The sequence below is a fragment of the Lissotriton vulgaris genome, chromosome 1_1 (genome assembly GCF_964263255.1).
Source record: "Lissotriton vulgaris chromosome 1_1, aLisVul1.2, whole genome shotgun sequence".
NCBI lineage: Eukaryota > Metazoa > Chordata > Amphibia > Caudata > Salamandridae > Lissotriton > Lissotriton vulgaris.
Genome location: NC_141685.1, coordinates 756,699,081 through 756,725,835, shown reverse-complemented (window position 1 = coordinate 756,725,835; position 26,755 = coordinate 756,699,081). Strand labels below are relative to the sequence as shown.

The 26,755-nt window shown below is 47.2% G+C and overlaps 1 protein-coding gene across 3 annotated transcripts in view; it reads right to left on the bottom strand.

Moving 5' to 3' along the window:
- Positions 1-26,755, bottom strand: part of DHX9 (DExH-box helicase 9) — a 208,302-nt gene that overhangs the window by 40,180 nt on the left and 141,367 nt on the right. For all 3 annotated transcript variants that reach the window (XM_086955648.1, XM_086955651.1, XM_086955658.1), the window contains exons 19-20: positions 23,802-23,875; positions 23,540-23,692 (exon numbers count right to left, since the gene is read on the bottom strand). In XM_086955648.1, the coding sequence (XP_086811774.1) occupies positions 23,540-23,692; positions 23,802-23,875 (227 nt within the window). The remainder of the gene's footprint in view (positions 1-23,539; positions 23,693-23,801; positions 23,876-26,755) is intronic.

Genomic DNA, 26,755 nt, shown 5'->3' with positions numbered 1-26,755 from the left:
AGCACCTGCTGCATCATTCCAATCATGACCCTTTAGTCTGCAAGGTAACTGCACTTGTAACCCCTTGTTTTGTAGTAAAATATAGCAATATTTAGTTTTTAGTGGGGTGCCAAGAGCTTTTGGTCCTGGTGCTATAGTACCTGCTGCACCATTCAAATCATGATCCTATTGCCTGCTAGATAAATGCACTTGAGACGGTCTAGTTTAGTAGTAAAATTTAGCAATGATCTGGGTTTAGTGCAAGGTAACTAATTGTGACTGCCTGTTTAGTGGTCAAATGAACAAGTTACTTACCTTTGGTAACGCTTTTTTTGATGGATACAGTATCTGCCTGTGGATTCCTCACCTTGTGAATATCCCCTGCGCAGCAGCCAATCGGAAACTTTTGTAGCTCTCCATGCCGCCGAGGTATTGGACGACGTCACAGAGGGTACGACTCTAATCGCGACCCCGCTGACGTCACTGGATCCACAATAGGGCCTAATCGGCGTGATGACGTCAGTTCCGCCCTTTTTTCCGTGCCCCTGAGGCACACGGACGGACCGACATAAATAAGCACAGTATACATAGTACACAGTATTCAAACCAACACACACAGTGTGAAATCCATGCAATAAGCAAAAACAATTAAACACTTCCATTGAAAATTACAAAAATACACTTATCAGGTATAGAAGAGTGGACAACGGGGAGGCGGGTGGGTCAGTGAGGAATCCACAGGCAGATACTGTATCCACCAGAAAAAGCGTTACCGAAGGTAAGCAACTTGTTCTTCTGATGGATACATCTGCCAGTGGATTCCTCACCTTGTGAATAGAATCCCACAGCAGTCCCCACTCCAGGAGGAGGGTGTCCACTCTTCTATACCAGAAAATCCTGAAGAACAGAACGAGCAAAATGGCCGTCCCTCCTCACTTCGGAATCTAAGAAGTAATGCTTCGCGAAAGTGTGGAGGGAGGCCCAAGTTGCCGCTCTGCAAATGTCCTCTACAGGAACACCCCTAGACAAAGCAGATTTAGAAGACTTTGCTCTAGTAGAGTGGGCTCTTATACCCTCTGGAGGTTCCTTACCAGCAAGGACGTAGCAGATCTTAATACACAGGATAATCCATCTTGATAGCGGGCGCTTGTGCACCGCTCTTCCTTTCTTGCAGCCGACAAATCCAACAAAGAGCTGGTCATCCGCACGACAGTCCTTAGTCCGATCGAGATAAAAGCTCACCGCCCTCTTAGGGTCCATACGACGAAGCCACTCCTCCTCCTTGGAAGGGTGAGGGGGGAAGATAGAAGGTAGGAAGGGTAATGGACTGCCCCAGATGAAAAGGAGTTACCACCTTAGGCAGAAAAGCAGCCTTGGTCCTGAGAACCATTCTATCAGCATGAATGGTCAAGAATGGGGGCTTTGAACTAAGAGCTTGAAGCTCACACTCCTTGCTGAGGTAAGAACAACTAAGAGGTCTTTTGGTTTCCAGGGAAAGGTGGGCGCACTTCCTGAGTATCCGCAAAAGTACTATTCAGAATGTTTTAATGAGTCTAGGCAATGAGGCGGGCGGTAATACCTCTAAACCGCTCAAAACGTTGACCAGGAAAGTGATCAACTGAAACTATAGAAAAACAGCTATGCCCCTGCACTTAGACATTTATGTGATGACAGGTAGTGATTGTTATAGAAGTATTTCACAATTGACAGTTATTGTTTTTATACAAATTTTATACAAATCCAAACTTGTAATACATCTTCGAGAAAGAGTTCATAATCCTGAGTGTGGGTAATATCAGTAGAAACACAGTTCGTTCTTAGTGTGGGTACTTCAGTTTATTGTTCCAATTCGTAAGCCAACACGTGTTTCATCGCAGGGAACAAGCTGCGAATCTTCAGGGCTGAATGGGGAGAAACTTTGAAGACTAGAAGGAATCCGTACAGATCTCTAGTCATTTGTCATTTAAAATTGGGTTGTTGAAGGTACACGGCTCTGTTCTATATCCTCGTAGAAAATATTTACGGGATGATCAGTCAATAGGAAACGCCCCGTCCGGGCGTTGCTCGAAAACTCCGGTCAAAATCCAAATCGATAAATGGGTATCTTGTTCTGCACCGTGAGTGGAGTATACCGGGAGGAGAAAAGCGTTGCGAAGGAGGCGCGTGCGCCGTATCGTCAACGTCGGCAAAAGTTTTTGTCAGTGTTAGTCTCCCTCTTTCAAGGTTCCCGGTTTCCGTGTTCCAGTGCTGAGGTAATTGCTACAAGAAAAACAGAAGTCTCATGGGTCACTTGTGTAAAGGTTCAAAAGGTGAACCCATCAAATAGGTTAAAACAAGATTCAAGTCCCATTGAGGCACAATAAATGGAGTAGGAGGGAATTTGTTGGTAAGACCTTTTATGAAAGGTAACACAATAGGCGACTTAAACATAGTTGGTTGGTCCGGCAAATAAAGGAATGCCGACAAGGCCGATAAATAACCTTTTACAGTCGTAACAGCAAAGCCCTGCTGGAACAAAGAAAGAGCAAACTGAAGTTTGTTGGACAAACATGCTCTTAAGGGGTCAATAGATTTCTCTCCACACCATGAAACAAATTTAGACCATCTATAAGAATAGATGGACTTGGTGGAAAGACGCCTGGCTGAAAGAAGAACAACCACCACATCAGGCGGGAGAGAAAAATAATTCAGGTTGCCCTGTTCAATCTCCAGGCATGAAGGTGTAAGCTCTGGAGGTGGGGGTGTAGAACCTGCCCCTCCATCTGAGAGAGGTGGTCTGCCCAAGGAGAGGGAGACGGACAAGGAGAGGTGGAGAAGATCTGTGTACCACACCCTATTTGGCCAATCCGGGGCGATTAATATAACTTGGGCCAGATCTTGGCGAATCTTCCTAAGAACCCGAGGAATCAAGGGTATGGGAGGAAACGCGTAAAGGAGTTGAGCCCCAACTCAACTGAAACGCGCCCCCCCCAAAGCTCCCTGCACCGGATACTGGAGACTGCAGAATGACGGGCAGTGAGCATTCTCGCAAGTAGCAAACCGGTCCACCCGAGGAGTTCCGTACATCGGGAAGACGAAACGAACTACCTCTGGATGAAGCCTCCACTCGTGGTCGGTCGAGAACTGCAGACTGAGACTGTCTGCACGCACGTTCAGAACTCCGGCCAGATGATTTGCCATTAGACAAATCTGGTGGTCCTGAACCCAGGACCTGGGACGCAGAGCCTCTCTGCAGAGACACTGCGACCCCATTTCCCCCTGTTTGTTGACATACCACATCGCGGCACAGCAGCAGACCCGGCAGCAAGAAGGCCCCATGGTTCACCGACGAACTCAAGAGCTCCAAGAAGAACTGCCGAGCCCTCGAGAAAGTCTGGAGAAGAGAACCAACACCGGACAACATGACCACCCTCAAGCTTGCCACCCGGAAGCACCACCAACTGATCCGCGCCACCAAGAAAACTGCATTCAAGGACCGGCTGGACAACAACGCACACAACTGCAAGGAACTCTTCAACATCGTGAAAGAGCTCTCCAACCCCAACGCCGGAAACAAGAACATCACCCCATCGCAAGACCTCTGCAACTCTCTCGCCTCCTACTTCCACAACAAGATCGCGGACATACACAACAGCTTCAGCACTTAACCGACGCACGCCACGACCGAACCACCGCCCCCCACCACCACCCTCAGCGCCTGGACTCCGATCAGCACCGAAGACACCGTCCGCATGATGAACTCCATCCACTCCGGATCTCCGACCGACCCCTGCCCTCACCACGTCTTCAACAAGGCCGACGCTGTCATCGCACCCCACCTGCGGGACATCATCAACACCTCCTTCGACAACGCCACCTTCCCGGAGAGCTGGAAGCACGCCGAACTCAGCGCTCTACTAAAGAAACCAACAGCGGACCCCACCGAACTCAAGAATTACCGCCCCATCTCGCTCCTCCCGTTTCCAGCCAAAGTCATTGAGAAGACAGTCAACAAACAGCTGGCCGCCTTCCTCGAGACGAATGGATCCCTCGACCCCTCACAGTCTGGCTTCCGAGCCAACCACAGCACCGAGACCGCCCTCATCGCTGCCACCGATGACATCAGAGCCCTGATGGACAACGGAGAAACAGCGGCCCTCATCCTCCTAGACCTCTCCGCGGCATTCGACACTGTCTGCCACCGCACCCTAGTGCAGCGCCTCAGCAACGTCGGAATCCAGGAGAAGGCACTGGAATGGATCATCTCCTTCCTCGACGGAAGAACACAGAGTCCGTCTACCACCGTACAAGTCACAGGCCACCAAAGTCATCTGCGGCGTCCCTCAAGGATCCTCGCTGAGCCCCACCCTCTTCAACGTCTACATAAGCCCCCTCGCGGCCATCGCACGCCAACACAACCTCAACATCATCTCCTACGCTGACGACACCCAGCTGATTCTCTCCCTGACCAACGACCCTGCCGCCGCCAGAGCCAACCTTCACGAAGGGATGAAAGACGTAGCCGAGTGGATGACGACCAGCCGCCTGAAACTGAACTCAGACAAGACGGAAGTCCTCATCCTTGGCTCCTCACCCTCCGCCTGGGACGACTCCTGGTGGCCCCTCGCCCTGGGCACCACACCCAAACCGACAGACCACGCACGCAACCTGGGCTTCATCCTGGACTCCTCCCTCTCCATGACTAGACAAGTCAACGCCGTCTCCTTGTCGTGCTTCAACATCCTGCGCATGCTACGGAAGATCTTCCGGTGGATCCCCACCGAGACCAGGAAGACGGTCACCCAGGCCCTCGTCACCAGCCGACTGGACTACGGCAACGCCCTCTACGTCGGAACCACCGCCAAGCTCCAGAAGAGACTCCAGCGGATCCAGAACACCTCAGCCAGACTCATCCTCGACATCCCACGACACAGCCACATCTCCGGACATCTGAGAGACCTGCATTGGCTCCAAATCAACAAAAGAATCACCTTCCGGCTCCTCACCCACGCACACAAAGCCCTACACGACCAAGGCCCGAGTTACCTCAAGAACCGCATCAACTTCTACGCTCCCAAACGCCATCTCCGATCAGCCAGTCACGCCCTCGCCGCCGTCCCCCGCATCCTAAGAACGACAACAGGAGGAAGGTCCTTCTCCTACCTGGCCGCCAAGACCTGGAACTCCCGACCGACCTGCGCCTGACCCAAGACCACCTCTCCTTCAGGAAGAAGCTCAAGACCTGGCTGTTCGAGCAGTAGCAGCACCCCTCCTCCCCCAAGCGCCTTGAGACCCTCAGGGTAAGAAGTGCGCTCTATAAATGTCCTTGATTGATTGATTGGTTGTCCGTTAGGACTTGAACCGACCGACCGCGAAGAGAAGGAAAGAAGGCCTTGAGCGCCAAACGTATAGCCCGTAACTCTAGAAGATTGATGTGAAGCAACCTTTCCTCTGGAGACCAAAGACCCTTGACCTCCAAATCCCCCAGATGAGCATCCGTTATCACTGTGCATCCGTTATCACTGTGGCAACCAATGGAGGCAGATGGAAGGGCTTTCCTTGAGACAGATTGCCCTCCATGCTCCACCAAGACAGATCCGCTGCAGTTTCTCTGGAGATCTTGACTGACTCCCTGAGATCTACGTTGTGTTGAGGCACCACTGGAGCGCCCTCATATGTGCCAGCGTGCATGTTTGACCAACAGAATGCAGGAAGCAAACAGACCGAGCAGGCGAAGGACCTTCAGGACTGGAACGACCGCTCCATTGTAAAACAAGGGAATTATTTCCTGAAGGTCAAGAATCCTTTGAGGTGGAGGGAATGCTTGATAGACAGTGTCCAGTACCACCCCTATGAACAGGTTGCGCTGTGAGGGCACCAGGTGAGATTTGGGTACATTTATCGAAAACCCCAATTTGTACAACAGCTGGGTTGTCACCAGCAAATGATGAAGCACCTTCTCTGGAGACTCTGCCTTGATCAGCCAGTCGTCCAGATAGGGGAAAACTGGAATCCCCGATCTTCTGAGATGGGCTGCCACCACTGCCATCACCTTGGTGAAGTAGTAAGTCCAAACGGGAGAACCGCAAACTGATAATGTTGCGAACCCACCGTGAAACGGAGATACTTCCTGTGGGAATTCAGGATGGGGATGTGAAAATACACATCCTGCAAGTCAATCGACACCATCCAGTCTTCTTCCAGCAGCGCCTGAAGAACCTGCGCAAGGGTAAACATCTTGAACTTCTCTGATTTCAGATAAAGATATAAGATCCTGAGATCCAGGATTGGACGTAACCTGCCATCCTTCTTGGGAATCAGACTATACCAGGAGTAGCATCCCTGAGCCCTTTTCGTGCTCTGGAACCACCTCTATCTCACCTTTCTTTAACAAGGTCAGAACTTCCTCTCGTAGGAGATGGAGATGTTCTTCTGAGCAAGCCCCTTGACAAGGAGGGTAATGTGGAGGGAATTCCCTAAAGGGAAGAGCTACAAGATTGTGAACCCAAAGGTCTGTAGTAACCGATTACCAATCTTGCAGAAAATGAGTAAGCCGACCCCCCTACAGGACCAACATGATCTGGAATGGGGAATCTAGGGCTGCTTTGCTGCGGTGATAGGAGGGGAGGCAGAGGAAGAAGGGGAGGAGGAGGGCTGGCGGCCTCAGGGACGACCTCTACTCTTTCCTCTATACGACTTGTATAGAGAGTTCTGTTGTTGTTGCTGCGGACTACGCTGGCCAAAGGAACGAAAGGATGACTTCCCAAATCCTCTGTATCTACGAAAGGAGCCTCTAGATTGCGCTTGCAAGTCAAGTGATTTCGCTGTCGCCTTGCTTTCTTTAAATCTCTCGAGGGCAGCATCAACCTTTTTACCAAAGAGTCCTGAACCATCAAATGGTAAATCCATCAGAGTAGCCTGCACATCTGTTGAAAAGTCTGTTGACTTCAACCATGCGCCCCTTCTAGTAGCCACTGCAGAACCCATAATCCATGCCACAGAGTCAGCCGTGTCCAAGCCACTTTGAATGACTTGACGGGCAGCAGCCTGGGTATCGATCAAAACTTCCTGAAAGTTTTTCCGATCTTCCTCATTCAGTTTAGGCAGCAACTGTTTAGATAAATCCATCAAAGCATGGATGAACCTTCCCGTCAAATAGGTAGCATTCGTAGATTTCAACGCCATGCTTGCCGAGGAAAATACTTTCTTGGGAGACTGGTCAATTCTTTTAGATTCCCTGTCAGCTGGAACTTGAGGGAAAGCCCCTGAAGATCTCTTGGAGCATGCAGCCTGAACCACTAGGCTCTCAGGTAACGAATGAGAAGATAAAAACTCCGGATCGCTAGGAGCCACTCTATATCTTCGTGCAATAGACCTTGAAACTGCAGGCGCAGAATTAGGTTTTCGCCAGACCTCTAAAATAGGTTCAAGAATTGCCTCATTGAAAGGCAAGAGAGGCTCAACAACTGAAGAAGGCGAATCGAGAACCTCCGTTAACAAATTTAACTTGAACTCAGTGGTAGGGAGTTGAATGTCTAACAATTCAGCCGCTTTCCTTACAACCACATTATATGGGGCTACATCTTTTGATGGTGCTTGGGAATCAGGTGAAAACTCCCATTCAGGTGAAATGTCCAGGCCACTGGCCTCCCTCAATTCAGCAAAATAGTCTTCTGAATCAAGCTGCTCACCTTCCTCAACTTCCTCACGATAACGTTCCTCTTCTAAAACCCTCTGGGCCTCTCTCCTGGAGCAAATCCTTTTAACAGACGTCAAAGGATCCATAACCTACTCCGTCTGATTCGGGGCCGGCGTCGTGCACAGATCCGACGGCGCCGCTTGCGCCGAATGAGACCAAACAAACGGCACTGGTGAAGATGCTATCGGAGTCTAAGCCCACGGTGCCGGGAAACTCCAAGACGGAGCCGCCGGGAGGAACAGCATGAAGGGGGCCTGAGGAAATCCCAAATTAAAGGCTAATGGACCCATGGGACCCGCAGGCGCACCAGAGGGGAATATTGCTCTTGCGAAGACACCATGCATGGCATTAAGGTAATGTGATGGGTCTTGTCCCGGAGCTGGGAATGGAAGGTAAGCTCCTGGTACTGTCCCCGAAGCCGGTGTTCCTGGATTCGGGCCAGCCGGTGCTGACATCGGAACATCTTACGGTTGCTCCTGTTCTTCCGGCACAGGATGATCTTCATTCGGATCCGGAGAATGGACTGAAACCGGAGATGGAGCCAGTGTCGGTGATCGACGCAGAGACTTCGGGTGAAGCCGACTTCTCTGGAGAGGCTGGATTCGACAATGAAGGCGAGACATGATCCCTTCTGCGACGCCGAGGCGAGGTAGATTCCGTCGCAGCTTCTTTTTCAGATCGATGCCTTGAGGACTGCTTCTTTTTCTTATGCTTCGAGTGTCCCGACGTCGACTTCGATCCCGACCTGGATTCGGAACGGGACTCTCTGCATGGCTTAAAACCAGACTTCCTCGCAGACATGGCCGAGAGAAACAAGAGAAACAGAAGAAAACAGCAAGAAATACAAAGTTACTACGGAGAGTCCCAAAGAAACTGTTGGCGTCGACGGTGCGGAAAAAAGGCAACTGACGTCATCACGCTGACGAGGCCCTATTATGGATCCAGTGACGTCAGCGGGGTCGCGAGCGTAGTCGTACACTCTGACGTCGTCCATGACCTCGCCGGCGTGGAGAGCTACAAAAGTTTCCGATTGGCTGCTGCGCAGGGGATATTCACAAGGTGAGGAATCCACTGGCAGATGTATCAATCAGAAATAGCAATACTATGTGTTTAGAGGAACTCTGACAACTTTTAGGCCCAGTGTTACTTCACCTGCTGCATCCTTCAAATTATGACCCTGTTGTCTGCAAAGTAAATGCGCTTGCGGCTGCCTGTCAAGTACCAAAATATAGCATAGCTCTTGTATATTAACTATTTTTTATGAGCAGAATTTGATCATAATTATCAAATAGATGAAGTTGAAAAAATGTCTACAAATTGCAAAAAAAGGGTACTGAGGCATGTTTAGGATATGCCAAAAACTTTCCAAGGCTAAAGCATCTGCTTTACACAATTAAGTAATAAAAAGCAAGCATTCCTGCATACTGTTAGAAGCGGTCTGCCTTTTCTGTGGGAAGATATCATATCTTGACGGGGAATGAGGTATACACAGGGTGAATAGCTTTAATAGAAGTATCGTAAATGCATGCAGCATGGGGAAGTTGACAAAAAAAAGGAAAAGAAAAAGAGTTCCACACAAAAGTGAATGAACATGGGAACTGATGAGAGCCTGCACAGCGCTTGCTGGGCAGGCGAAACCTAAAGCGTATTGGGGCTCCCTGCTCAGAGCGATTCTCAGGAAAAGGCAAGTGTAGGGATAGGCTCCTGAATCTGAATGAGACAAATGGTTGATCTTATGAACTCATGAAGGATACCCGGATGGAAGGCTTTGGACTCACCTCTGAAAAATAGCGGATCAGGTTCAGGGAGACTCTGAAAACCCACAGTCTGTGCTGGGTAGATTTTTCAGATCTTTCAGTGAAAACACTAGGTAGCTGGTTAAAGGGAAGTCAGGTGAAGATTATGATGAACTTTACAATTTGCTAATGAAAGAACATTGGTTAAGTAACTGTACTTCTGAAAAGTTGAATCAATACCTGGTGGACCTGGGGGCTAGTCTACCCAAGAGTTTGGGAGGAAGGCTGAGCACTGGGTAAAAACAAGAGTGTCCAAAACCAGGCATGGTGGGGGTGGCAAAAAGAAAGAAGCCAAAAAGCAGACCAGGCACATAGTCGAGGACTGTTCTGCTACTAAAAACAAACCCACTAGTGTAACTCCAGGGGATGCTACTGTAGCCATTGATGGAGATTCCTCAAATGAGGAAGTCCTCTTAGCATTTAACTGGAAAGTGGGCCCAAAAGGTGAGTTGGAGATTTCAGAGGGGAGGAGACACCCAAAGAAGCATGTATGTTAGCATCTTCTCCGGTCATTGAAGAGCTAACAGTGTGGTTCTGGGCAATGACAGCGGTCAGTGGCCTCTGCTGGGTGCTAGTATTTATGTCTGCAATATCTTTGGCATGGTGGTCTGACCTCATGTTGAATAGTAAGCTAGTCCCTGTGACCTCGTTGATCATAGTGGGGTTACTCAAGAGTTGGGTAGCCTCTTTGGTTAAGCTGGGGGTTCTCCTAGCTAGCTAAGATAGGGTTGGCATAGGTAGACACCTCTGATCCCAAAACAAATAGATTGGGCGAGGACACTGAAGTAGATAAAGGGCATTTTAAACTGGGTCCTAAAACTGTTGAGGTCGGTCAGCTCCCCAGAGGGAATGACCTAGACATGAGGATGTAAGGCAGGGTAGGCCCTGCAATAATCCAGCTTGTTTCCTTACTCCTACTCGCCTGACAGACTAGGAAAACTTTCTCAGGTTTGGGTTATTTTCCATGCAGTCTTAGTAAAAGCAATACAATGAGTTCAGGATTCCCCGTTTCAAGGTCCACAAATTTCTCACAATACAAGTGGTGCTTATGCTTCACCAAAGTGTTTGATAATGATCAAATCCCCCATGTCTTTGTCCCCATAATTGCAATTATGTGACAGAAGAGCAAACCACTGAAGGTTTGAGACAAATGCCTGGTTTAGCTTGAGGTTCTATTGGATCCCCAAGCCCAAACAAGCTGAGCCTTAATGTGACTACAACATAGGTTTTCAAATATTTTTTTAAGTAAGACATTCATAATTGTGAGGCAGTGGGCCTCAAGACCCTCAGCGCCTGTACACCTGCTTCACTAATGATAGCTAGTGCCATGCCCTTTAATTAACTATATGGACTCCCATTTCACACTATCTATCGAATGCACAAACCAAGGTAGGTCTTCAGCTTTATTTTTCCCCTCCATAGGGCCTTTGCTCCGAAGCCCAAAGCAACACTGTCACAGCAAGTATGCCCTGGTCCTCGAATGCAAGCAAAGAGACTAAAACAGCCATAATTCTGCAGCTGCAGCACCAATGACAACTACAGATCTGTGAAGCATGCGGTCTCATCTGGGCATTACTTCTAAACAGGCTTTGACGCTGTGTGTTAAATAAAAAGAAAGAAAAAGGAAACCAGTGATCTAATCTGATGCGCTAAAGCGAAATGCTTCAGCATGATAAATACAATTGATATGTGAAGAGACTATAATTTGTACGCATGTGCTACACAAGGTCTTTAAATGTGAAATTGTTCATGAAGATAAGTGGTGCAGGGCACCTTCTCTGCTTCGTTTACTTTATTTCAGTTAACGTGTAAATAAATGTTTTACCATTAGTTTAACATTTGTCGGAATGTTTGTTATCAGCCAACTAAACAGCAGGCCTGGGCTGCTGATCATCAGGATGCCACATGTAAAGGTAAGGAGGGCCACTTGGACAGTAAAATCAGTATCCCTGTTCTGGAGGAAAACAGGAGACCCTCTGTTCAATAATGCTTAGACAATAGTGGGTCATGCAACTTGAAGAGTGACCCAAAACACATCAGTAAGTTAGCGATTGATTGGTTGACGAAAGAATCATGATTTTGAGACCGTCAAGTTCAAGGTCAGACCTCAAATCTACTGAGAAGCACTGGAGGGGCCCAAAGAGGGCTGTGAAAGGAAATGCTACTTACCAGTATGCATCTGTTCTTGGCATGTAGAGCTGCAGATTCGTACACTATGCATTAGTTCGCCTACTGGTGTTGGGCTCGAATGATTGCAGGTTGTTGTCTTCTTAGAGAAGTCTTTGTAGTCACGATATAGGTGACTCCTCTCTTGGACAATACTGCGCATGGGCATCGGCTCCATCCTTGGATTGTTTTTCGCCATGATGGGAAAAGATGGATTTAGTATAAGAGAAAAAAATAATTTAAAAAAGGGATGTCTATGCGTGTGCATCTAAGTAAGATAACAAATGGATACAAGTCCGGGGAGGCGGGAGGGCGTGTACGAATCTGCAGTGCTACATGCCAAGAACAGATACCTACTGGTAAGTAGCATTTTCCGTTCGAGGCATATGAGCTGCAGATCGTACACTATGCATCGATTGTGCAGCAGTGTCTCCCCTAGCGGTGGTCGCTTGTATCCATTGCAGTAGTCTGAAATAGTGTTCTAAGGACAGCCTGGCCTACTGCAGCTTGCTGCTTGGCTTGCACATCAACACAATAGTGTTTAGTGAAGGTGTGTGGTGTAGACCATGTTGCTGCCTTGCATATGTCCTCTAATGGTATATTTCCTAAGAAAGCCATAGAGGCTCCTAGTTTACAAGTGGAGTGTGCTCTAGGAGGAACTGTTAGTGTGCGTTTAGCTTTTTGATAGCATATCTGTATAGACTTTACAATCCACCTGACAATCCCACCTTTAGAGATAGGGTTGCCTTTATGTGGAGGTGAGAAAGATACAGACAATTGTTTTGTCTTTCTAAAGGATTTAGTTCTATGTAGTATAGCAGAGCTCTTTTAACATCTAACGTGTGTAAGGCCCTTTCTGCTACAGAGTCTGGGTTTTGGAAAAACACAGGTAACTCTACAGATTGGTTTAGGCGAAAAGGTGAGATAACCTTTGGGAGAAATTTTGGATTAGATCTGAGAACCACTTTATTAGGATGTATTTGAAAAAATGGTTCTTGTATAGTGAACACTTGTATTTCACTTACTCTTCTGAGAGAGGTGATGGCAACAAGGAAAGCAGTTTTCCACAAGAGAAATTGCAGTTCACATTTATGCAAAGGCTCAAAAGGGGGTCCCATGAGTCTTGTAAGTACAAGATTTAGGTTCCATACTGGAGAAGGTGGCAGCCTGGGAGGGATTATTCTCTTTAATCCTTCCATAAATGCTTTGATTGCAGGTACCCTAAAAAGAGACAGGTGTTGCCTGTTTTGTAAATAGGCTGCAATTGCTGCAAGATGTAGGCTTAAGAAAGAGTATGCCAAATTAGACCTTTGTAGATGTAAAAGGTAACAAATGATATTTTGGATGGAAGCATCCAGTGGATCAATTGGATTATGTTCGCAATAACTTGCAAATCTTTTCCATTTAGCGGCATAACACGCTCTGGCAGTAGTTCTCCAAGCCTCTTTAATGATATTCATGCAGTCTGGTGGTAGGTTGAGATAACCAAACTTTAAGACTTCAGGAGCCAGATTGCCAAATTCAGTTGGTTTGGGTCTGGGTGTCTGATTTCTCCATGGTTCTGTGTTAACAGCGAGGGTGTGAGCTGTAACTTTTGATGTGGAACCAGAGAGAGGTCTAGTCGTGTGGTGAACCACGGCTGGCGTGCCCATGTGGGAGCTACTGGTATGAGCTTGAGAGACTGTTTCAGCTTGCGCACCACTAGTGGAAAGAGGGGGGAGAGGCGGAAAAGCGTACGCAAATCTGCCCAACCAGTTCATCCATATTGCATTGCCCTCGGACCGTGGGTGTGGTAACCTGGCAGCGAAGGTTGGGCATTTTGCATTTTCGTGGGTGGCAAATAGGTCTATGTGTGGGTGCCCCCACTGTTGGAAGAATGGCTGAAGAACTTGTGGATGTAGTTCCCATTTGTGAATCTGTTGCTACTGCCGACTTAACAGATCCGCTATCCGATTGTGAACCCCTGGAAGGTGTTCCGCTAACAGATATATGTTTTGAGGAATGGCCCATCTCCAAATGTTCTGTGCAAGCTGGGACAGTTGCAGAGAGTGTCTCCCCCCCCTGTTTTTGTATATAGTACATTGCTGTCATATTGTCCGTCCGGATTAAGACAGCTTTGTTTTGTACTTGAAGTTGAAAAGTTTTGAGTGCTAAGAATATCGCTAGCAGCTCTAGATGGTTGATATGGAACAGCTTTTGTTGGTTGTTCGATCGACCTTGAGTAGTATGGTGTAAGAGATGGGCTCCCCATCCTGTGAGGGATGCATCTGTTGTGAGCACTATTTGTGGAACAGGCTTGAGGAACGGCCGTGCTCTTGTCAAGTTTTTGGTGTTCCACCATTGCAGAGAGCGATGCGTACGGCTGTCTACCAACACCAGGTGTGTGAGCTGAGCCTGATTCCACTGTTGTGCCAGACATTCTTGTAATGGACGCATTTTCAGTCTTGCATGTGGTACTATGAAGATGCAAGATGCCATCATGCCTATTAATCTCATGAACACTCTTGCTCGGAGAGACTGTTGGTTGTGAATGCTCTGTATCCCCGCTGGACTGGGATACGCTAGAGCTGTAGATGTGTTTATGGTAGTTCCTAGATACTGATGCACGTACAAAGGCTCTAGGTGCGACTGTCTAGTTGAGCGTAAACCCTAAGTTGTGCAACAGTTGAATTGTCTGCTGAGTGTGTTGTACACATTGGTGGAATGACTTGGCTTTTATGAGCCAATCGTCCAGATAAGGGAAGATAAGGGGGGCGTTCTTTTGACCCAGGCAGCAGGCACAGACATCTCCGTGAAGGCAACGGCTTAGCCCCGCACCTGCCCACCACCCTTGCTCCAGTCCATAGAGTGCTGTGAGGGGAACGGCCAGCGGCAAACTACATTTCCCAGGTGCCCCAGTGGCAGAGGCGTACCTGGGCCGTCACAGGCAGCGCCCGGAGGCGCCAACAAAGCTCGGAGCGCCAAGTGCTCAGAGGGGGCGTTCTTTTGACCCAGGCACAGCCATCGCCGTGAAGGCAACGGCTTAGCCCTGCACCTGCCCACCACCTTTGCTCCAGTCCATCGAGCGCCGTGAGGGGAACGGCCAGCGGCAAACTACATTTCCCAGGTGCCCCAGTGGCAGAGGCGCACCTGGGACGTCACAGGCAGCGCCCGGAGGCGCCAACAAAGCTCGGAACGCCTCCCGTCCCGCGGGACGGCCGGGCTGAGCCCGGGCAGAGGGCGGGCCGTCTGTGGCCATCCGGGGCAGATCGAGGCAGGGCTGGGCCACATCAATAACATCTGATTCTCCATACTCACGGTAGGACCTGTACCGTAATTGAGGACCGAGTGCAAACCAGGCGAGGACAGGTTCGAGTAGCCAGGCTGTGTGACATCGGGTAGTCCGTGGTCATCATCAATAGCTGTATAGCATTAAGCATAGTAGCCTATATACTGGTCTTATGGGGAAACCTAAAACTATGGAGGTGGGGGGAGGGGATGGTAAACCCCCTAAACAACGAAAGGGAAAGAAACCTAGAAAAGTGGCTAGTCATGCAGCTGTAAGTGTTATGGAGCGAACCAATGATCTTGTTGATGACTGCAGGGAAATCCCAGAGGCTGACCAGGGTCAGTGTAGTGGGGAGGTCATAAGCGACACGGGTGGCGACATATTAAGATTACCAGAGGATACTAACGATGCACCTATAATACCAGCAATGTTTCGGGCAAAAAGAAAACCAAGGATTGACAATAATATAGATAATGGGGATCGTTTGATTATACCGAGTGAGGCCCAGGGACATGTAGATCAGGACTTGCTTATTAACATCACCGGTGACGGTCTACCAACGGCCACTGTCCCATCGATACCCTGCCATAACAGGTATACAGTCCTGGCTGACATGCACAACAAGCTCCCTGCCCCTCAAATGTTGTTAGATATAGGTTCTGCCCCCGTTGGGGAACAGGTAGCCAGTTTGGACGCTGCCCTTAATACCAACAGCAGCAGGGGCGCAGTAGTCACAGAAGAAGTTACTTATTTAACAAACCTTGTAATTCTTCTTCGTGACTAAATAGATTCACTAAAGTCTTTAGTAAAAAACCTAACTATATTAGTTAGGGGCGAGCATGAGGGAGGAAGCAAAATTCAATCAAATGCGACAATTAGTCTGCAAGATTCCTTCCCTTTAAAATGTAAGGTCCATCAAGCCCCAGTTAGGGACAATCGCAGTGATCTAATTGTGCCGTGTGATGCCGACCCTAGTAAGATTGGACTTACCACAAAGAAAAGCATAAAAGAAGGACCTATAACTTATTGTGCCAGAGTAACAGGGAATGCCCCTGAAACCCGCCAGAAGCCCGGAATCATGCCAGGAGGATCGTCCACAATTCCCAGAGTACCAGAGCAGGTCAAAGTACCAGGCGTTAGTACTCAGGGGAAAAAGGGACCAGCTTATTTAATAAAGGCCACTCCCGTAACAAAATATATATGACCAATGTTCCCAAACTGTCAAATGATAATACAGAGTATCCTGACTCCCTAACAAATAAAGCCATCCACTGGTTGCGGCACGTCCGAGGCTGTCGCTCAGTGATAAGGGAAGACATCCTGGAGGCAAAAAGGATTAGCGCCCCAAATTATAAATATGATTCCATAGAGCTTACCCTGAAATATGCATCTCTTGCTGAAAATCTCTTTGCCCTAGAATTTAGAACCAGTGCCCCTGCACAATCTTTGATCCAGCTAAGGAAATCTTGCCCCCAGCTCCAAGAGCAAATCTCTCGGGTTATGGGTCGAGCATGTGAGAGAAACTGTTTAGGATTGGACAGTAATGATTGACGTCCAATAAATCCAACAACAGGGATTGAGGTCATCCGTGAGATTATGAATGGCGAGGAAACCATGGGGGCATTTAAGACAGTGGGTGCGACAGACCTGAGCGCTGATCATTCTCCCAAACCCAATCTAAAGTTGGATATAAATGGTGGGGAGATTTTTACAATTGATTCGAACATCAGATCAGTGCGCAAAGGTGAGCAGGGGCTGCTGACTACATCTACTGTACCTATTCTTAATGGAACTATTGAGGATACTGGGGCTGACATAGGCAAGTTAGTCTCATGGAATATAGCCGGGCTAGGTTCTAAACAGGAATCTAAGGACTGGAAAAGTGTTGTAAACACCTTTGATGTGTGTATTTTCCAGGAGACCTGGCTGTGTGAACCTTCTTTTACTTGAATTATTACATTCCAGCATTAAAGGGCTACAAGGGGCGACCCATGGGTGGCCTTACTATTTGGGTTCGACAGCATCTATCACTTACTATTAAAGTAGTTAATACTAGAAGCAAAGATATCCAACTTATCAGAGTCGATCTGGGTTCTTTGGGCTGGCTCGATATCTATAATGTTTACGCCAGGGGCAATAGGAGAGGGAGGTCAGAAGTTTGTGCGGCTTCGGGCTCCCTCCTTGAGACCCACTCCCTGGATAAAAATGTTGTGATAGCGGGTGATCTAAACAGAACCTTTGGCTATCCAACATGACTTTGCTGGAGACGAGGAGGACAGGCAATGGGGCGTCCCAAAGTTACACCTGAAACCTGTCACTCGTTGGACGGAGGATATCATCTCTCTAAAAGCAATATGCTACGAAAGTAGTTTGAGGGCATTAAATGGGAGGACCATGAGTGATAAGGCAGGGGCAAATACCTTCGACAACGGGCGGCATAGGAGTAGAATTGATTACGTCCTATGTAGTCTGAAGCTCTGGGGGCAAGTGGTTGATATGGAGGTAAAATCTAGAATAGAAAGCGACCATAACCCACTGTGTGTTGAACACAAATGGTGGACTCCAACTAGTGCTGCTATGATACACAAGGTAGACAATGTCCCTTTGGCTGTTCCAACTAATGACATGCGCCGGTTAAAATGGGTATATGTCAAGGCTAACCAGCAGGATAGTATTAATGTTCAGGTCGATGAAGCAGTAACATCCCTTGAGCAATCAAATCCACCTGACCCAGGCAGCGATAAAGCAACCAAAATCCACTAAAACCTCTTCTCAGACATTAGGGATTATTTCCAGAAACCTGCAAAGAGAGGTAGTGCGAGTAATCTTAAACCGGCTAAGTGGTACAACAGAGTGTAGGAACACTAGATTAGCCCTAGGAGCTGCGATCAATGGGAGGGATTTGGCGTCTATTCGTCTTGCCCGATCAGAGTATAAAAAAAGCATAGCAAATGCGAAGAAACTGTGGGACGAGCTTCACTGGCAAGAGTTAAGGGAGGCTAGTGATAAAAAAAGACTCTAGGCTATTCTGGAACATTCTAAAATGGGGTAAGGGGGGTGTAGCGGAGCCTCCCAACAACAATGTATCCCAGGAGGACTGGGTTAATTATTTTAAGCCCCAGTATGCCGATACACAGCCTAATAACTCGATGGACGGCTATAGGCCTTTCTATTATAAAGATAATTTATTTAGTAACAGCGAAGTTATGATGGCCTTGAGTTCAGTGTCTAATGGTAGAGCTCCGGGACTGGATGGGGTGCCGGCGGATCTTTTTATCAACGACAAAGAGCGCTGGAGCAAATATATTTTTCTTCTTCTTAATGCAGTTGCCCAGGGCGCTAATATACCGGCGTCATGGCAAGGTGTAGTTATAATTCCTGTTTTTAAGAAAGGAGACAGATCCCAACCAGGAAATTATAGGCCCATAAGCCTAATTGACACCATCCAAAAGGTGATCGGCAGGGTGGTTGTTAATAGACTTTTGGATTGGGCCGATGAGATTAACGCTCTGTCGCCATTCCAGGCAGGATTCCGAAAATCTATCAGCACGATGGACCAGGTCTTCCGTTTCACTCTATTACAGTGGAAGACTGTGTTACTGGGCAAGGGCAGCCTGTATGCGGCTTTTGTTGATTTGCGGGCTGCCTTTGACCTACTCCCAAGGTCCAAGCTGTGGCAAGTGCTGAAGAACCTCGGCCTACCAGAAGATCTTTTGACAATGTTAATGAGGCTCCACGAGGCAAACTTTGCAAAGATCCAGTGGGGAGGCCGTGGTATGGTCACTTCAGACTTCCCTGTTGAGCGGGGGGTACGTCAAGGTTGCTCAATGGCCCCTACATTGTTCACGTTGTATATCAACTGTGTTGTTGCCCGTATGTTGTCTGCAAATGTGGACGCCCCATCACTGGCGGATACCAAGATACCGATTTTAATGTTTGCAGATGACACTCTGATTTTATCCAGGACCCCGAGTGGACTACAGCACGCTTATCCATCTTTGATCAATTCTGCGATGACCATGGCTTCGCAATGAATGTGGCCAAAACAAAGCTTATGGTTTTTAATCCCTGTCGTGGCCGTAGATCCCACATTGTTATGAATGGTCGTCATTTAGAGGTTCTCAATGCCTTTACATACTTGGGAATCCACGTATCAAACGACCTAAGATGGTCCAAACATATAGACATTGCAACTGTAAGACACAAACAAATAGCCGGCACACTTGGCTCTGAGCACAGAAAATCCCTAACAAAACCAGTTAAACCAGCACTTCAGGTGTATGAGACCAAAGCCCTCGGATCAACACTCTACGGTGCTGAGCTGTGGGGCTATGAGAAGCTTCAGTCATTGCAAATTTCGGAAAACAAGTTCTTCCGACTGATTACTGGCCTCACTAAAGGTTCTCCCTTGCTGCCCCTTAGGTATGATCTGGGCAGGAAGGCTGTTGACCTAGCAAGGTTGCGTCCAATCATGTACTGTCGTAGACTTTGGACTACACCTGAACTTTTACATTACGTTGAGGGGTTCAAGGACATTATTAAAGCAGATGTGTACCACAAAATAGGATGGCTGAAAGAACTTAGAAAAATGCTGGGCGTCCTCGGCCTCCACATGTTATGGGAAAACCCAGAAGGTGCCTCATTTCCATCAAAGACAGCCCTCAAAGAGATTTATTGGGAAAGGGTGGCCGTCTGAACCTGGAATGAAACGAGCACAGAGACTATGGCTGGAAGATTCCTGGAAGCAAAGTCCTTTCCCAGCCTGGAACTTTACTGGGATGTCATCACTAACCTGAGGGATAGGAAGTTGCTTTTACAGATCAGAGCGGGTGCCCTTCCCCTTAGATCAGGCAGGTGGGGTGGCCCATTGAGTAGTATTTGCCCATCTTGTGGAGTGCATGATGAAACTGTTGGCCACTTTTTATTTGTATGTAAATCCTATGTGGAGCCCAGATGCATCTGGCTTACTCCTATGTGCAAGAATCTAGGAACGACTAGCAGTGTGGTAGCCCCAAGAATCATCTGTACCAGTTCTTCACTGCCTATAGCAATAGCTACTGCTAAATATCTTGGTTGGTCATGGTCCATTCGACAAAAGTTCTGAGGCAGAAGATCGTAGACAACGTACTGTCAGTGTCTGTATTTTATCTGTAAAATTTTACCTTACAATGCAACTGATGTATTTTATCTGTTTTTAGCCTTATTTTTACATAAATGCCTTTTAATGGTTTTATTGATGACTGTAAATGCTTTTATGAGTTAACCTCGAATAAAGCAAATTTGAACTGTATCTGTTGTCTTCTGAGATGTGCTGCTACTACTGCTAAGCACTTTGTGAACACCGTGGTGCTGTTGCGACACCAAACGGAAGGACTTTGAACTGATAGTGTTGTCCTTGTATTACAAACCGTAGGTACTTCCTGTGAGCAGGATGTATTGGGATGTGAAAATAGGCGTCCTTCAGGTCTAGTGTTGAAAGGAAATCGCCTTGTTGCAGTAGTGGGAGCACTTGTTGCAGAGTGATCATATGAAAATGATCTGATTGTATGTAATGATTGAGGGGCCTGAGGTCGAGAATTGGTCTCAGTGTCCCGTCCTTTTTTGGGAATTAGAAAATACAGCGAGTAAACCCCTGTTCCTTGTTCTTCTAATGGGACTAGTTGAATAGCATCTTTTTGTAGAAGTGCTAGAACTTCTTGTTGAAGCAGAGTCAGGTGATCTGTAGACATAGGACGCTGCCTGGGTGGTATATCTGGGGGGGTTGCTGTAAGTTCTAGGCAGTAGCCATGTTGGATAATCTGTCTCGCCCACGTGTCCGTTGTAATGGAGTTCTAGACAGGCAGGAACTGTGTTAATCTGCCCCCCACAGGAGTGGAATGCTGTTGGGGGAGCAGAGGGAAGTCACTGTTTAGTTGTGGAGGAGGAGCGATTGCTGTTACCGCAACCTCTTCCCTTGTTATTATTGCCCCTGTATCCTCCTCTAAAATACCCTTTGTTAGAGGAGGTTTGTGTTTTGAAAGATGTTGTGTCTGCTCCAGTTTGTTTGGAGCCTCCTCTATAAAAGGAGCGACGAAAAGAACCTCTATTCTGTGTGGACTGGTGAGCTCCCATTGACTTTGCAGTGTCTGTCTTTTTTCATTTTCTCCAGTGTAGTGTCTACTTCTGGGCCAAATAATTGGTTTTGGTTAAAAGGCTGGTTCAAAATGGTGGTTTGCACCTCATTTGAACCCTGAAATGCGCAACCACGCATGTCTTCGGAGTATGACACTAGTATTTACAGCTCTAGCAGCTGTGTCTGCGACATCTAGGGCACATTTTATTGAGGCATTTGAAATTAATTTGCCTTCTTGTATGAGCTCTGTTGCCTGATCTTTATATTGATCTGGAAGGTGTTGTAGTAGTGTCTCCAATTGGTCGTAATGAGCCCTGTCATAACGTGAGAGAAGGGCCTGCGTATTTGCAATGTGCCATATATTTGTAGCTTGTGCAGCTATTCTTTTACCGGACGCGTCAATAACTTTGGATTCCTTGTCAGGTAGGGGCGTTTCACCAGAAGTCTGAATTCGCTAGTTTTCTCGCATTGGACACCACTAAAGAGTCTAATGGAGGGTGTCCTTTAATATAGGTTGGATCAGAGGGTGCAGGCCTATAGTTCTTTTCTATTCTTGGATTTAGTACCCTACTGCGTACAGGATCTTTGAATATTTCTGGAGCATGCTTAATGACTCCTTTGATCATGGGAAGAATTTGAGTAGATCTGTGTGATGGCTCAAATGTATCTAACAGAAAATCCTCCTCAATGTCATCAGAATGCATTGTGACATTGTGGTAGAGAGCAGCTCTATGTAAGAGGTGATTAAAACCAATGCTGTCATTATGTGGTGGAAAAGTATAGATATCCTCATCTAAAGGATATGTATTTGGGTCTGCATGTGGATCCTCCCCACCACCTAAGTCATACTCCTCATCAGTCTGTGGTGAATGTGATGATGCATGAGAGGGCACAGGAGAGATTTGAGGTGATATGTAAGGAGGGACAGGAGAGGAAGGAGATACAGGAGAGGGAGAGTGCATAGAAGAAGTTGCAGTCCTTTTTGGCAGGAACCACAGATGGAGGTGGTGTTTTTGCTGGTCTCTTTATGAGGTATAGCCCCTACATGTCCAGTCTTTGGGTTTATGTAGATCTTCTTTTGTTTAGGATCTGGTCTAAACAGTTCTTCCTGTACAACCTTCTTCGGAGTCTACTTTTTCGGTTCTGACAGAGGTTGTTTTTGGCGTTTTGCCTTGGGAGGTGTTACAGCGTCCTGTGGCAAAGTTCTCGGCACCGAAGGTGTTGTTTTCGGCTTGGCAGGCGTGTCCGAGGACTTAGGAACCTCGGAATCAGGCTTTGCGGGTGTTGGCACCGAAGCGGGAGTCTTGGAGTGGAAGCTGGCCTCGGCGACTTTGTGGCGTCAGGCGCTGGCTTTCCCCTCTTTAGTTTTGGAAGTGGACGGCTTTGGAGCCGGAGCTTCTTTCAGTGCCTGTACCTCTTTAGGCTTCGGGGGTCAAAGGATCTCTCGCTGCCGAACGGTCTTTTGGCTTCGGTGCAGATGGAGGTGGTGGAATCGGCACGTGTGGTTTGCTCGGTGCCGAAGCACCTGAAGGCATAGTTGTTTTCCTCTGAGCCAAGCTCGAAGGCTGGGCTTTAGGAGGAAGTACTTGGTCTCGACTGGGCCCCTTGGGCGGAGTGCTGACCTTCGCCTTTGGCTTGGGCAGTGCATGTGGTGCAGGGGCAGAAGAACTCACGGGTTGACGTGATGGAATAGAGTCATCTGAGTCCTCTGCCTCTGATATGATCCGGAGATCAGGAGAATCCTCTTCTGGAACGAGCGGAACCTAGTCGTCGAAGATATTCTCCGGTGCTGGGGCTGATCTCCTCATTTCGTGTTGACGGGCCCTCCGATCCCGGAGGGTCTTCTTCGATCGGAAGGATGCACAAGCTGTGCAGGTCGACTCGTCGTGATCCGGCGACTGACAGAGGTTGCAGACCTCGTGGTGGTCGCTATGTGGAAATTTTGCTCGGCATACTGGGCATTTCTTGAACGGAGTTCTTTCCATGTGGTGTAGGCCGCACGGCGTCGATAAGCCCAGAGGTCCGCGTCGATGAACCGGAATCGAGTCGATGGCGTCGAAAGTTGCATATTCGATGTCGATTTTAGTTATAGGAGGTTTTTGCACTTCGAAGTTACTGAAAAAGTTTTTCTAGCCGGAGTGGAGAAACTTTCATCCGAACCCAGTGGCGGAAAAAAACAATCTAAGGATGGAGCCGATGCCCATGCGCAGTATTGTCCAAGGGAGGAGTCACCTATATCGGGACTACAAAGACTCCTCCAAGAAGACAACAAACTGCAATCATCCGAGCCCAACACCAGGTGGCAATCTAATGCATAGTGTACGATCTGCAGCTCATATGCCTCGAACAAACTATTGCCTTCAAACACTACAGGCATATATATTAATTCTTTTGATTAAACACGAACAACCGAACACAGTTTATGTAAGGATGAATTTACTTTTCTGAAAGCAAAGTCATCTGTAGTAGGACAAAACAAAGATGCCTAGTTTCACCACTAATTCGCTCCATTTTAGGAAACTTCAGCTACCTACACTCACCTCTCAAAACGAGCTAAACTGCACAGGTGAAAGCAGAATCCAGCCCGTACTCTGCCAGCCCGGCCTTTACGCTGCTCCAAGTTGGTCTTTGAAGCCCAAACTGTTGCATAGTTAGTCATGTTATTGTGAGAGGTGAACAGCTTCACCTTCTGTCTGAGAAAAAAGAAAAAAAACACAATCAAATGCATGAAAAAGCAAGAAAGCAAACAAAGCGCCCAACATGATTGGCACAGGTTAGATGGAGCACCACCACAGAACTTACTTGCAAGAGTCAATTACATAAACCACATCGTTGATGGTGATGCTGGTCTCTGCAATGTTGGTCGACAATATCACCTGCAAAAGAGATTAATTTTGACTGGATTGCTCTTCACAAAGAAGCATAAACTAAAATTAACAAATTGCCATCCAACTCAGAAAAATAAAAATAAATTAGTTGCTTACATATAACTCCAGTTCTATAACATTATCTTTCATAAATTCACATACTTGAATCATTCCCAGTCAGGGTGGGAATCCTTGGAAAAAAATAAAAAGCAGTAAACAGTGTTAAAAACGTCTATAGAACTTAAGTGTTTGTTTAGCAGCACATCCACCTAATTAAAAAAAAATCTGAACCTCAAACAATGAGGTGGAAGTTATTTAACTAATAGCCAGTGCAAGTAGACTCCACTTGTGGAACATCAAGTCTATTTGATCCTGGTACAGGTCCCAGAGGTGGCAGTCTCTACTCCTCCTAGAGGCCACCACAGCGGAGATATCATAGCACAAAGTGTGGGTAGAGTAAGTAATAATGGAGTCGGACTTGGGAGGAGGGAGTTTCGCATGTGAACACTGAAGAACTGGAGTTACAGGTAAAAAGATAATTTGTTCTCCAGGACTGGATCTTTCATATATTCACATGCTTGAATCAGTATATTAAACAGTATACAACAAGGATAACCAAGAAAGAAGCTGCCACACCTTCATTGAAATAGGTTGCATAGGATTGCCGGTCCCACTGCATTCACATCCAGGAAGCAGTGCTTTGTGAACTTATCCCCTCAATCAGTTAGCTTTGTGGGAGAGGTCTTGTAAGGGCAGAGTAGAGTACAGCAGTCATCGCCATACTACTAGTGGAATATGCCCTCACTCTTCCCTGGAGCACACGCATAGCTTTGCTGTGGCAGAAGGAGATCCAAGCTGACAGCAAACGCACTATTATCTGGTGGGACAGCTTCCGGGCCAGACTCGGGCTGTCCGAAGGTCACAAACACTGGTCCAATAAACATGTGCTTTGTTTTATCCATATAAAATCTAAGGCATTTAGAGATTCCAATGATCTTTTAGCTGACGTTGTAGGATTTGGGAACAATTCACATAGTAGAACTGACAATTAATTTAGTCAATAGGGACTTAAGGTATGAATCTTGTGTTGGTCCATAAGAGGACTGTCCCTTGTGTAAGGAAAGGAAAGCTTCTTTCATTGCAAATGCTTGCTTCTCTCCTAGGCAATGTAAGCACCAAGAGAAGCTCCATCTTCCAAGGTAAACTTTAGATTTTCTTTGCGGATTGGCTTGAACGGAGAAAGCACAAGCTGGCTCAAAACAGTGTTTAGCTCCTGGTGCACTGAAGGGCACTTTAAAATGAAATTGTTCATCATTTCCACACAAAAACAGTTTTCGGATTTTTTGTGAAAATAGCGCCTTCTGTTCTTCTGAAACTATATAATGCTTCTTGATGAACCAGTACAGACTTATTTAAAATCACCCTTGGTAGGGTTCATCAGGTCTGGAAGTATTTGGTGGGGTTGCATAGGCGCAGAATGGAATCCTGTGCAGACATGGAAACACTTCCACTTGGCATTATGGTGGTTGCTGGTTCTTGTGCCAGGATGTTTCCTGCATTCTACCGACAGATCCAACTGACCGAACTTTTAATGGTCAGGTGCTATGTGGTCAGGCTCAGAGGCTTGAGGTCCTGATTGAGTCTGGAGAGGAGCCTCAAGTGCACTTTCAATAGTATGAGCAAGCGTGCTATACTAGTAGTGGCATGGCCACGTCAAGACAATGAGAATCAGGGTATGATTATCTGCATTCGCCTTCTTAGGAAACTTGGGGAATCAAAATAAACTTAAAGGTTTAAGCAAAGAGCTCATCGCTCTTGGTTTTTGGTTGCCAAAACCTGCTGGAGTGGGACCAGCACTTCTTGTTGCTCTGGGTGAGTCTTCACTTGAGGAAGCCTTGACGAGTGTTGTCAAGTATGGGCATGCATGGTGACCTGGTCGTCCAAGGAAGGCAGCAACTGGTGCTAGGTACTTGTTGAATATCTGGTGTGCTGATTTGAGGCCTAATATAAGCACCTTGAATTGATAGTGCTGCCTCGATGGACAGAGGTATTTCCAGTGCTTTCGGTGTAACCGGATGTGAAAATAAGCACCTTGAAGACCCAGGGAGATACGGTAATCTCCTCCCTGAAGCACCAGAAGAAGCAGTTTTCTTGGAGCAGAACCATGTGAATAGACTTTCAGGAGATTGTCCGGCTCCCTGAAGTCTGGAATTGCCTCCATTGTCCAGTTTTCTTTTTTATTATAAATAATTTGGAATACAATCTCAGGTTTATCTAGGATCTCCGTACAGTCTCCATCGCTCCCTTCAGGAAGGAGAGGGGAAATTCCTCTTGTAGCTCCCTCAAATGAAGATCAGGATTCTGCTCAGTGGGCACAGGTGGCTTTGTATACAAACTCTAATGTATGTCCAAAGTGTACGATCTGCTGCACCCATTGGGCCAATATGGACTCCCATGCAGAGGTAAAAAGAGAAATTCTCTCTCCAACCTGCTGAGTTCTGGATGGTGGTGGTGGCAGGGGTTTAACTGCAAGGAGTCACGCTTTCTTGGCTGTTTTTGGGACCACGTATGAGAGGCGGCCCTCATAAGTCTTGACAATATACCATATCCATGACTTTGGTTCTTGTGAGTGTATATTCTTGGTCATTGCTGGGGTGTCATGGGGGTAATATAGCTGGTCTTGACCTCCATACGGATTGAAATCTCCGCTGTAATCCTGGGATCTTCATGAGCCAAAAAAATAAAAAGGCTCGAACCAGGAAATCAATATGGCAGAACTCCTAGGAATTCTGCCATATCCAGGTTAAAGTTTAGTAGGGCATCCTCCACATTTTCTAAACAGGCAGAGTCCAGCATATGGCATATTCAGGATCTTTGCTCGGACTTCTG